At 39.7% G+C, this 12,916-nt stretch overlaps 1 protein-coding gene across 2 annotated transcripts in view; it reads right to left on the bottom strand.

Moving 5' to 3' along the window:
* The window catches only part of zgc:109889 (uncharacterized protein LOC553542 homolog), a 25,507-nt gene extending 14,578 nt beyond the window's left edge, over positions 1–10,929 (bottom strand). For both annotated transcript variants that reach the window (XM_060874812.1, XM_060874815.1), the window contains exons 1-3: positions 10,743–10,929; positions 1,818–1,959; positions 1–71 (exon numbers count right to left, since the gene is read on the bottom strand). The exon at positions 1–71 is cut by the window's left edge and continues 64 nt beyond it. In XM_060874812.1, coding sequence (XP_060730795.1) covers positions 1–71; positions 1,818–1,950 — 204 coding nt within the window. In that variant the 5' untranslated portion in view covers positions 1,951–1,959; positions 10,743–10,929. The remainder of the gene's footprint in view (positions 72–1,817; positions 1,960–10,742) is intronic.
* Between the last annotated feature and the right edge of the window lie 1,987 nt (positions 10,930–12,916).

The raw sequence follows: 12,916 nt of genomic DNA, 5'->3' as shown, positions 1-12,916 counted from the left end.
GTGACTCATGCGCAAGCAGAAACTGTTTGCTTCTTTAAACAGCTCCCCGAAGATGTCTTCTGCATGGCGACCTGAAAAAGGACCAGTGTTAAAAACACAGCGGCGGAAAAAGCTCACCTGTCTTCAGCACCTCACCGATAGTACAAAGAATCAGGAAAATGAGAGGAATAAAGAAAGCAAAAAGAAAAGACTGGGATATGAAGGATACGCATGAAATAATTCTGTTGAGAAAAAAACAAACATAAGTGATTGAGCAGATGTTTAAAGGAAACACATGATGAGATTCGCTGTACTTGTACTGAGAAAACAGAAGCTTTTCTTTTGGGGGCTAAAACTGGTACAGTGGATGGAATAAAAGCTACTGAATATTCTTCCTCCACTTCGTACACTAATCTAACATACTCCAACTGCGACCCAATCCATATACACATAACTCATAACACACACTACATAGTATTCTTTGATAATAATAATGTACTGACAAAATACTTAAGGAAGTGTGCAGTTTGAAACACAGCAGTCTGAGGTACTGGTGACTTGACCGGAGCCTCAGACGTCATGACAATAAAAAAAAAAAAGGAAACACTTCAGGAGTTTTGAAGTCATCATCTGTCTTGTTGGATTCTACAGGATTTCTATGAGATGTGTGTGCTGTGTTTTTTTTTTATGTTCCACCAAGCTGTCAGCATGCTGTACTTCCCTCATGAAAGAAAGAAGCCGTCGTGTGACAATGACTGCTTAGGATGATTAGCTAAATGCTGGAATTTCTAAATGATAAAATCACTGTATAAACACATGACTTCTTTTTATTAACGAACAAGCGATGGTTATACACGGGTCTGTTTTTACTGGATCATCAACTTTACATTTTCAACAAAACAAACTTTACATGTCAGACTTTCTCTTGGGTTGTAGTTGGCTGCTATGGAGTCCAGAGCTTCCTTCTGTCTGGCTATGCGAGACTACTGGTGACTCATGAGGATATAATTATCTGCCCCTATTTCCTTATTAATATTACAGAACATATTTGTCACCAGGTGAAGGAGACAAATCTCTGTCATGCCTCTCAGTAATCTCAGAGCAAACTCTGATTCCAATTAGACACAGCTAGCCCACTAACTCTGCTACATGTCCATCACCTGTGGTCACTTCATATGTGGGTATTTTTATTACTCGACATGTTTTCTGTGTTCTGATGTGAGGTATGAGATGGAGATGGTGATCTAAAATACAGAGCAACACATATGCTACACACTAACAGTGTGCAGACAGTCGGGTTGACTCACTCTTGCCCACTATAACCTAGTTTTTCTGATGTTTGACATATCTAGACCACCTCCACCCCACGTCGGACACGTCAGTGATCGTGAACTGCTACTGAATGATTTGTCAGTGTGACTCACGGCACCTCAGCAACATCAGATTACACACATTAATATATTAATACACAACTCTATGCACTTCAGCTTTAAATAACCAAGCAATAAATACTGCCTCACACTAAGCCCATGTCTCTCAAGAGTTGTATTGCTGTTTCTTCTCACTTGGGGTTAAATGTTCAACAGCGTGAACATTTTAAATGGTACGTCTTTCTTCAGACGATGACTCTAGATTCACTGTTGAATTTTCTCCTCGACCTTGCAGGTGTGTTGCATATAAAAACTTTTCAGTCAACATTGTTTGTATTTTTCAGCCTAAAGTATTACCACATCTTTTAGTTTTCTGTCAGGCAAATTTTCATTAATCCTTCAATGATACGTGGATAAATGGAAATAAGATTGGTTGGAAATAAGGATTGCTGGGAGGGAAAGACTTACTGAGGCTACCAAGCTGTTTGATGACGGCTGCCAGAGTGCTGTTGGTGACACACTCCAGCTCACTGGAGACTCGGTCAGGCAGAGCTCCCCTGCACAGGTGCCTGGGCTCAATGCTCCTCTTTACCAGTGGCATTGTGATATACTAGAGAGAGACAGACAGAGAATAAAGAATCAACATAACCGACACAATCATGACAGTCAAGAATGAAGCTATAGAAGGGAACTCGATAACTAGGGCTGAAAAAGTAGTAAAGATGAAGACGTCAGTCAGAAAAAGACACTCTCAGTATCAGTGTCCAGTGAGCGTTAAGTTCTCAATTATCAGTCAAATAATTCCAAAAACACACTTTCACCTGTATTCCACATTCTTGTTTATGCATGTAGCCTAGAAGCTGGGGAATAAAAACATTATGTAGGATGTAGATTTTCAGAGGTTTGCTTCATTTGCAATTCTCAGAAGCACCTGTGATGAATTATAAACCAGCCTTCTGCCATCCGATGTACGCGCTAAACTGACCTCTGTGGTCTAGACCTTCTGTTGGGGTATTATGATGGCATAAAGAGGATCACATTAGAGCAAGCATCCCTTCTATGAGCCTGGTGCTGGAGCATGTGTACATGTGTGTAATTACCCCAGGGGCCAATTTTCATCTCAGGCTGTTTGTGCTGTGGCAGACAACGTAGAAAAGATCTAATGAGTCACAGATACATGGCCACACATACTGTAGATAAAACCCCAGACACAGGGAACACACACACCACATGTCATTTAGGCTGTATGAGGGTAATAAAAACTTGGAGTTCAGTGATAAATGACAAAAGACCGTTCTATTAGCATACTTTAACATTCCCAAAAGCATAGTACATGTTAAGCTCAATCGATCCCAACTGGACTGTAGCACATCTGATTAAAATGTATGATTAACTGATGAGTTGGTTCAGGTGAAATGAGGTGAAGTAAAGTGTGCACGAGGGACCTCCGCCGTCTTCCTGCTCTGTCTGACACTCTTCACAGAGGTGCATTGCACCGTCGTAGAGAAAGCGCGGAGTGATTTTAGTACAAACACACGAATGAAACACACACATGCATACATCAGAGACTGTTTTTATTCTTCAAAAGAAATCTTCAACAGACTAAGAAGCTCGTACATATTTTCACTGTAATGCCAACTGAAGTATCCAGATAAGCAGATTTATCAGTATCAATATTGAAAAATGATCAGAGTAAAAAAGAATGATAGGTGTGGCACGTGCACGCACACACACACACACACACACACACACACACACACACACACACACACACACACACAGAGGCAGCACACTAACTTGGACACAGGCTGCACTGCTTAGCAACTAGAATGGGTCGATACCCAGTCACCAATGAGAAATGAGGAATAAGTCTCTGGTATTCTTGTAAGCTGTGTGTGTGTGTGTGTGTGTGTGTGTGTGTGTGTGTGTGTGTGTGTGTGTGTGTGTGTAATAGTTGCCTTCATGTTGCCCTCAGATTTTTACATTCTGACCTCATCCACGTGCTGTTCTGAGATGAACAACATTATGGCATTAAAAACATAAAGCTCAGACTTCAAATCTGGGAGACATGAATCCAACAATGGACACAAACAGAGCTCAGGTGTTTTTCAAAAGCTTGTCAGAAAGGTTCTTTGGGCATCTGGGTTAGACTCAAGGTGAGCACTGAAGTGACGTGACATACGGCTACTGTAAGTACGGTGACCCATACTCAAAATTCGTTCTCTGCATTTAACCCATCCAAAGTGCACACACACATACTGTGAATACACACCCAGAGCAGTGAGGGGAGCAGTTGGGGGGGGTTCGGTGCCTTGCTCAGTTGTGGCCGGCCCGAGACTCGAACCCACAACCTTAGGGTTAGGAGTCAGACTCTCTTTTCTGCAGCAGAAAAGGGACACAGTGGCTTAAATTAGGCAACAGATTTGTCCAAGAACAAAACAAAAACTGTACATGAGGAACGACAAATTACCAAAGCCAGAGCCAGAACTCGGTAGTTTACTTCTCACAATTCAATCGCTGGATTTTTCCCAGAGTTATTCTGGGGATTGTGGTTTAGGCCACACCCACTTCACGTCAGTATAAACACACGTCACCCTAACATATAGTGACTAGTCTGACCTCACTATCTCTCCATCCCTGATGTCTAATTCATGTCACACACCAGGTAGCTTTTTGAAAGCCCAAATACATTCTCCTGAAATCAAATATTTACAGTGGTTCTGTGTTCTGTCAATCCTCCTTTGCCTCCTTTTCTTTCTTGTCTTTATTTCACTCCATAAATAAAGCAGCCCAGCAGTGTATATGAAGACAAGTCTGATCGGTGTGATCCCGAGCGCCCGGAGCGACTGCCTCGAGATCAGAGATCTGTAGAGAATAAGACGCAGAAGGATGGGTTAATTAAGAGTGTTTATTTGTGATCTCAATCTCGAGCCTATCACAAAGAGTGAGAACATCCCTCAAAATAATATATATCTAGGTGTTTAAAAAAAAACACCTAGGTCACTTCACAAAAACATAGGAGCTCACCGATCAGCCACGGTGGAGGTAGTGTTATGGCTTGGGCTTGCATGGCTTCTGGAATGAGCTCACTAAACTTTTTCATGATGGTTATTATTTAATTGAGAGGATTGACAATGAGCAAAAACGCACTACTAACACAACAAAGAGCTCCGTCGTTGTAAAAAAAAAAATGGAGGAATTTAAATTAGCCATGTCCGTCACACGACTTTAGTCTCCTCTTCAGAAGGTGAAATGCTGCTCGACTGGATTAAAGTGAGAAACCCTTCAGATGGATCAACAACTGAACAAAGGGTTCAGTCAATGGGTCACTGGCGTCATGCACTTACTGTGTGACCAAATACTGAAAGTTCTATATCTGTTCCAATACTTTTGCTATCCTAAGAATTTGATGGCGTGCATGGAAATAAAAAGTTGACATTCTGATCAGTTCATTCACTGATATTCATAAACCCAATGGTCTTCAATGTATAGCAAAAAAATTAAGTATTGGGAGAGGACAGTATGTTAAACAAGCACATGTCTGTGCTCATTACACATGCAAAATATTAGGCATTAAAGATTATTAGTTACTAGCCGGGACAGTTCCTGTGTGACAGCAGTCATATTTGTGTTTTTCTGCTCTTCTGCACAGCAAGCAGCCTTTCACACTTGTAGAAATGAGTGAAGCAGAATGGCGAAGAATAGACGAATGGATTTGGATGGCACTGTTCCCAAACCCCCGCCTTCCCCAATCCCCTTTTTTCACGGCCCTGGCAAAGGCCCTTTGATGTGTGAATCTCCGTTCTCTCTGGAAGTCTCTTCTAGCTCAGCCAAAATGCAAACAAAAATGTGATGGCTTTTTCCGGCTGCTAATCCAGTGCGCATAAAACTGCCCCGGATCCTCACAACAGACAAGAGAGAAAACGTTACCATGGTTTCCTTTCATGTGTTTTTTTTGGGGAGGGTTGATCAAAAATAGGGTGAGAAAATTACTGACAGTGTGTGTGTGTGTGTGTGTGTGTGTGTGTGTGTGTGTGTGTGTGTGTGTGTGTGTGTGTGTGAGAGTGAGTGAGTGAGTGAGTGAGTGAGTGAGTGAGTGAGTGAGTGAGTGAGTGAGTGAGTGAGAGAGAGAGAGAGAGAGAGAGAGAGAGAGATGTAGAAAATAGATCTCCATGTACAAAAAGAAAGAAAAAAGAAAGACACAGGGAGTCAAAGGAGAAAGGCAAAATGAGAGAGACTGGAAAAAGACAGAGAGAAAGACAAGACAGGGAAAATGTGGGAGAGAGAGAGAGAGAGAGCGAGAGAGAGAGTGAGAGAGAGAGAGAGAGAGAGAGAGAGAGAGAGAGAGATGAAGAGAGCACAAAGTTATGAAAAGGTGAGAGATTATGAATAAAACATGGTGAGCAGGAAGCAGTGAGAGAGAACAAAGATTAGTTATACTAAACACACACAAACGCAGACAGACAGGAGACTGCATGAGGATACACACTGCCTACAAATGGGCAAATAATAATGATCATCTTATTTCAAGGCTCAGAAGTCAAACACTCTTGAATTTGAGGAATATAAAACCATGATCATTTTTGGACTCTGACTCCATTAGAGCTTCACAAGTGTCATGGAATGTGCTCAGCATGGCGTTCAGCACTGCACTGGGCCCGTCTTTGTTGTGACCTTAGAAAGATAAGCTTCTATCTAAGTCCAGGATCAGTGGCAGACACAATGAAGGAGGTCAAAGAGGCCAGGACTGCATGGAGCATCAGCGTATTCAGTGTGTCGGTGTGTAGTATACTGTATGTATCGGCATCAAACAAAGCCGTTACTTTAGTAACAGAGCCGATTATCACCGTGAATAGTGAAAATGATCAATTCTTCAGAAAGTAGATACGATGCAATAAAGTGACAAATTTAAATGATTGGCAGAAATGCTTCCTCAGGACAATCCTCTGGCACATGTAGTCCAACATTACTTCAGTTCCCAACTGTAAAAAGAGTAAAAAAAAAAACAAAGGAAGGAAGGAAATAACAGTGACCCTTGAGTGCAGTGAGAACTTTTAGTTTGCTTTGCTAATCTGTCTTGTATGCAAACTTTCATGTAACTTCTAAACATATTTTTAACAATAGTGGCATATAAATATATATATACTTTGTAGAAAGGACATTATTTACATTGACATTATTTATTGTCCAATGTGACCCAAATGAGTATGAGCTTCCCTTCTGTGTCTGGTTCTTCTCAAGGTTTCTTCCTCCTATTGTCTCAGGGGCTTGTCACTGTCGCCTTCAGGCTCGCATATTAGGGATACGTGTTAGAGATAAATAGTCACTTAATGTTCATTTTGTTTTGCTACTCATGTAAAGCTGCTTTGAGGCAATGTGAACTGTTAAAAGTGCTAGAAGAATAAATGGAATTGAACTGAATTGAATTAAATATACATATCATGTAGGCTATACATTTTGGCTACTACAATTCTCGTTGCGAATTTAAACAAAAACCAAGAAAGAACACGCCCACAAACGCAACGAGCAGCAGTCACTATACACTAACAAGAGCTAAAGTAGAAACAACACAGCACGTGGCCTGCTAGCATGAACATAGGATTATAAACCACCTCTTATTGGATTGTCCCTGTTACTACATGCACTTCTGATTTGTCGTTGAATTTGTATATATTTATAGCACGGTTCTGTGCTTTATTTAGACATATCAGGACATTATTTAGATGACTTTAAACTTTTCTTTACAACACAGAAATAAAGATTCCCTCATTTTGACTCGTGTCTATCAAGTATAACTTCCATACCAGCTCCTACAGTTCTAACCCTTGCTCTAGATCCAGCATTCCCTCCATCTCCCCCACTCGTGCGCACTCCTGTCACACACAATTAAAATGTGGTGGCTTCAGCACAATTACAAACTAGGGAAAGCCCACGTGAGCTGCGGTGTCCCCATTCCCCTCTGTGTGCCGTCCTGGTTGAGCTAGAGCTTAGAGTCAGATCTGCAGAACACATCCACTTTATCCAGCAGTGTTTGCAGTAGTGTCAGACAAAAAAATATGTGCATGATGTACTTAGAAATACACTGGGATATTGTGTCTAAAATCAATACTACATAAAATACACACCTACTTTCGCGACTTACGTAATACTCACCAGTGTGGATCTTTGAAGAATAAATAAATATATTTGCTTTTATTTGTATTGAGCTCCAATATGAATGTCACTTTGGTAAAACAGTTAAAATGATGGGAAGCATAGAGTCTGGAAGGATAGAAATGACATTGCACTATGTCATTTTCTTGGTTTACATATGGACTGTGGTTAATCAGGATCACCTGGCCTCACATGACATGGTTTACACTGCATTGTTAATCGGTGGGAGGGTGGCTAAGCCTGATCCCAGATCAGCCCAAAAAGGCAATTTAATATCTGCTAAAAATGCAGCACAATATTAATAGGAAATCACAACTCATTATCACTTGGGTAAAAAAAAATCCCTGCACCTCACAGTTTCCCTGGATGAGAGAATCATACATCTTCCACCAGAGTTCCACCGGTGTTGGGTGAAAGGTAGCTCTGATAAATGTGTAGAAGGAAATGAGAGCATGGCTAAAGACAGTGAAAATGAAGGACACACAAAAGTCAGAAATGACAGCCACGTTAGGAAAAATCCATGTATGCTTTTTTTCCAATAACTCCAGCCAAGTCTGTGGATCTGCAGCCATACTTTGTCTAAACAACTATTTATGAGAATAAAAAAAAGATTGATCCCTCGTCTTTATCAATCTTGAGATCAGGTTGCATATCTCAGTATGGATTCTCCTGGGTTTTGGGGTTTCCTGCCCAAAAAATTTCAGATGGTCTTCTAAATGATTAAATCTAACCATCGATACACTTGCAGGTCTGGACTGTGACTGTTGTACTTACTGCATGCTGTTAACACAATACATAGCCAAACATCCAATATAATGCCTAGAATAACTTTTTCAACAGTTAAAGTAACAAGTCTATGCGATTGAAATCAGTTTGTTAGGCTTAAATGGTACAAACGTACTGACCTTATTTCAGAGCAAACAGAGTAGAACATTTTCCCAAGTCCTCTTGTCCTGCCAGTCCCTAAATACTGTGCAGTTTATGCCTGTGCTGCGAAAGCCACATAGATGTGCTAAAATCACAAGCCCCTGTATAGAACTGGTCTAATTGGAAACTCACACATTACTGTTGATGTTAATCATCCCATATTAAATATATATAATTAATAGCCAATGCAGTAGGATGGGTCATTAGTCCAGCTTGACATTTTTTTGTTCGTTAACTGCTCCCAAATGCTGAGGGACTTGTAACAAGCTCTGAGCCAACACTGATGACACGAATCAATAGATTGACATCATCCATGATCACCTATGATCTAGCGATTAGACTCCTTCCCACAGCAAAAGGGTATTGATCATGTGCTGCTGCCCAGTGTTGCTGACTCAACATGTTTGAGTATATGCATGCATGTGTGTGATGTGTGAGAGAGAAAGAGAGACAGGGAAAGAGAATAAAGAAAGTTATCTGGAAAAAACACAAAAATGTGACATTACAATCCATATTCGACATGGAAATTTCCTTCACCAGCAAGATCTATAGTGAGGAAAAAACGTTAATGTTTCCTGGAGGACTTCTTACTCACGATACGATACGGACAGTGTATGTTTGTTAGTAAGTGCATGAGAGACAGACAGCTATGTAAAGGTGACTATGTACCCTGTTATTCCTTTGTTGCTGTTTTTAAAAGAGTTGCCATGCTTGCACTTTGCTTTCTGGGCTGCCCAGGAAAAAAAAAAAGCTAAGAGACAAAGCATTTTATCGGCAAATGGTTGTTTTATCTAAAATCACATACTGTATAACAACAATATGAGGCTGAGGTGGTGAAAGACACAGAAATGTAACAGGTCAAACAACATGCAAACCAGGGTTGTGGTTGCAGTAAAGAGTTTAGGATGATAAAAGAGCCAAGATAAGTCATGATTTTGCCCTGTATCACATACCGTGAAATTACAAGCCCAGATGGAAAAGCCAGAGAGCTACATTTGACCTATTTTAAAAGAATGTAAGACTCATACTGAGGACCCTGTCCAGATGCGAAACCCAGACGTCCTCAGTAACATCCTCTCAAAGGACAACACAGAATTCCTTTCCGTCATATAAAGGAGGTCTGGACCATTTTTCCACAGATGCCCTGGTATCCACAAAATAAAACACTATAGAAAAGGCATTTGCATTTGTTCAACAACTTCGGACACGGCACGTTTTATTTGAACACACAAACAACTGTTTTTGTTGTGCCTTGTTAGATTCAGTCTATACACAAATAAGCATTCTATGTGTTTTTTTTTTCTTTTTCAATTGAAGCTTGTTATGATAGATTTACCATATGGCCCTTTTCTATATCACATGTCAAAGCAGATTATGTTAAAAAAAAAAAAAAAAGAAAAAAAAAGTGTAAAGTGTTAACTTAGATATCAAACCCCCATTTGTCCTGAGGCAGGTCCCACGACACAAGGCAGCTAATGTTAAAGCTATGTTAGGTAAACGTAAATAATAATAATAAATAATAATGTAATACTAATGTAAATAATAGTAAATAATAATGTAAATAATAGTAAATAATAATGTAAATAATAGTAAATAATAATAAATAATAATGCAAATAATAGTAAATAATAATAAACAATAATGTAAATAATAATAAATAATAATGTAAATAATAATAAATAATAAATAATAATGTAAATAATAGTAAATAATAATAAACAATAATGGAAATAATAATAATAAATAATAATGTAAATAACAATAAATAATAATGTAAATAATAGTAAATAATAATAAATAATAATGTAAATAACAATAAATAATAAATAATAATGTAAATAATAATAAATAATAATAAATAATGTAATGTAACGTAATGTTTGGCAAAAACACCCATTAATGTAGTGTGTTACATTAAAAACATAATATTTGTGGCTGTGTGGACGACAGAAAAACTCCACATGTCTTTTGTATTTAGCATTTTAGCTGTTGGGGATTCTGAGGTGTCGCGCGCACAGGTGACAGCATCTACTACAGCGTGCGTGCGCGTGCCCGCGTCCAGTGTACAGTACGAGACAGAATAAACATTCGCTTATATCTCCAGAAATAAAGACATTTTTTTAAACGTCATTTTTTTAAATGTCTCTGCGTCTACATATCACCGGTATACGAGGTCAACGGAAACCATTCTGTGAGACAAACGCGTGTAGATAAATGAAACGTTTTAAATCCACACATCACGACTACGAGGTTAGCATTAGCTGCTTAGCTTTACAGAAATAACACCGAATAAACGCTGCTTTTATTATTTACCTTTCAGACGTCAGGCTGATTTATCGTCTCCTATTTCTCCTTTTTCCCCCTCACATAGCTTCCTGTAGTCTCCAGCTGCACGGGTTTCGCATCATGCAGATGTGAATAGCAGTCATTTGACAGTGTGTGTGTGTGTGTGTGTGTGTGTGCGCGTGTGTGTGTGTGTGTGTGTCCGATGCTGACTGTATCTGCTTGTGTGTTTCCTTGGCAGCGTTGACTCTTCTGCGCGAGCGGAGCGCTGCTTTGCGCATGCGCAGCACTAAAGCGACAGACCACCACCCCAGCCTTACACTGTGGAGACACATCAGTCTTTACAGGGCAACACATTTAAATGTATTTTAATATACAGGTAGTAGTAGTGCACTATAATCTGAGAACCTGGAACTGTAAAGCGGCATACTGTAGCCAGGTCAAAACTGTATACAGCCAGCTTGATGTATGATGGATAATAATAATAAGAAGAAGAAGAAGAAGAAGAAGAAGAAGAAGAAGAAGAAGAAGAAGAAGAAAGAGTGCAGCCCAGAGTTACTCTGACAGATATCAGATCCACCAAGAAAATGACCCAGACATATTTAATCACTGAAACTATATGAGTATGAAGAAGAAGAAGGAGGAGGAGGAGGAGGAGGAGGAGGAGGAAGAAGAAAAGCAGGAAAGGAAACCAGAAGGAAGAAATCAAAATCAGATATCTCTGTCTTTTACAAGATGTATCTTTATTGCAGTCCCATCATTTGTTTGTTCATTCATTTGTTCGTACGTCCTTTTATTTACTCACCTTCCTTCAGTAACATGATCAGGGTTGCAGTGGATTGTTGGAGGTGGAACAGAAGGCATGAGGCAGGAAAACAGCTAGAATAGGAAGCTGGTATACCACAAAGTGCACCACGCAAACACACACACACACACACACACACACACACACACACACACATCTGGAGCCAATTTGCTTCCATCAATTCACTTACCAGCATGTTTTTAGAATGTGGGAGGAAACCGGAGAACCCAGAGGAATCCCACACAGACGCTTGAAGAATATGTGAAACACCACACAGACAATAACCTGAGCACAGGATTGCACTGGCAGATGGGGAGCCCTGGGGTGGTAAGGCTACATGCTGTATCACTGACTGACAACTCCATGGTGATGCTTTAATTTGGTTTAAAAAGGTAGGATTTTTTTGTGTCTTTTGTTTTTGGCTGCAGTCGGTCTTTTTGGTGGGTGATTAGCAGAGAGTTTGTTTCTACATTATATCACTGAGCTATACAAATTGTGCTATATTACTGGCTTGTACGCTCTGGCTACAACCTAATGCTTAATACTTAGTCTGAATGATCATATCCTTCAGAAGTACATATGATATGTAGATAAATTACAGTATGTTAGAAATTGAAGTCTATATTAGAATTTGCAGTAAAATATTAACCCTGTTGACTTGTCGACTTGGCTGCAAGTCGCATTTAACAACACTCCAGTACACCTACTGTACTGCTGTTTTGTGTATTTTACTAAACACTTTCAGAAACCCATGAGTGCAAAACTTTGCGCTTATATAGAAACGATCAAATAAACAAGATATTTAATGTGAAATGATCCTTTGTTATCAGAAGTAACATAAATAGACAAAATGTGTATCTGTATAGTGACTGGTATTAGACACTTTAAAACTGTTGCATTTACACGTGTCCTTGTCTAAAAACCACCAGCAATGGCACCGATAAAGCAAGAGAGAAGAGCAGGTGTGCTGGTTTCAATCGAATTCAGTAAGCCAAGCAAACATTCATTTAATTTCAGCCAATTGTTGTATGCCTAGAGCAGCGACTCAAAGCTACCCGTGCAAGACCGTGGTTCACACAGTGTATTGTTTTTCCTCTTCTGCTTATCATCTCCATTAAAGATGCACTTAATCTAGGACGTTAGTGGTTATGTGCTGCTGTAAGGTTTAATAGGAGAAAACATCATATTAAGAGGAATCAAATTCTACGTGAGCTATATGTAACTGACAGCAGAGACTAGATAGTGATGTACTAGGTGACAAGTGCAATGCTGTTGATGGGGCTGTTATCATGAACACTGAAGCTTGAAGCCTGATCTGTTTGACCAGAGTTTATAGATGAAGGGGAGATGATTAAAGGACTAAAGAACTGCTGCGTCATGGTCTTTAGGTAGATCTGCA

The sequence above is a fragment of the Tachysurus vachellii genome, chromosome 7 (assembly GCF_030014155.1).
Source record: "Tachysurus vachellii isolate PV-2020 chromosome 7, HZAU_Pvac_v1, whole genome shotgun sequence".
Taxonomy (NCBI): Eukaryota; Metazoa; Chordata; class Actinopteri; order Siluriformes; family Bagridae; genus Tachysurus; species Tachysurus vachellii.
Note: the sequence above shows the minus strand (reverse complement) of the source record. Positions and strands in the feature narration are given on the sequence as shown.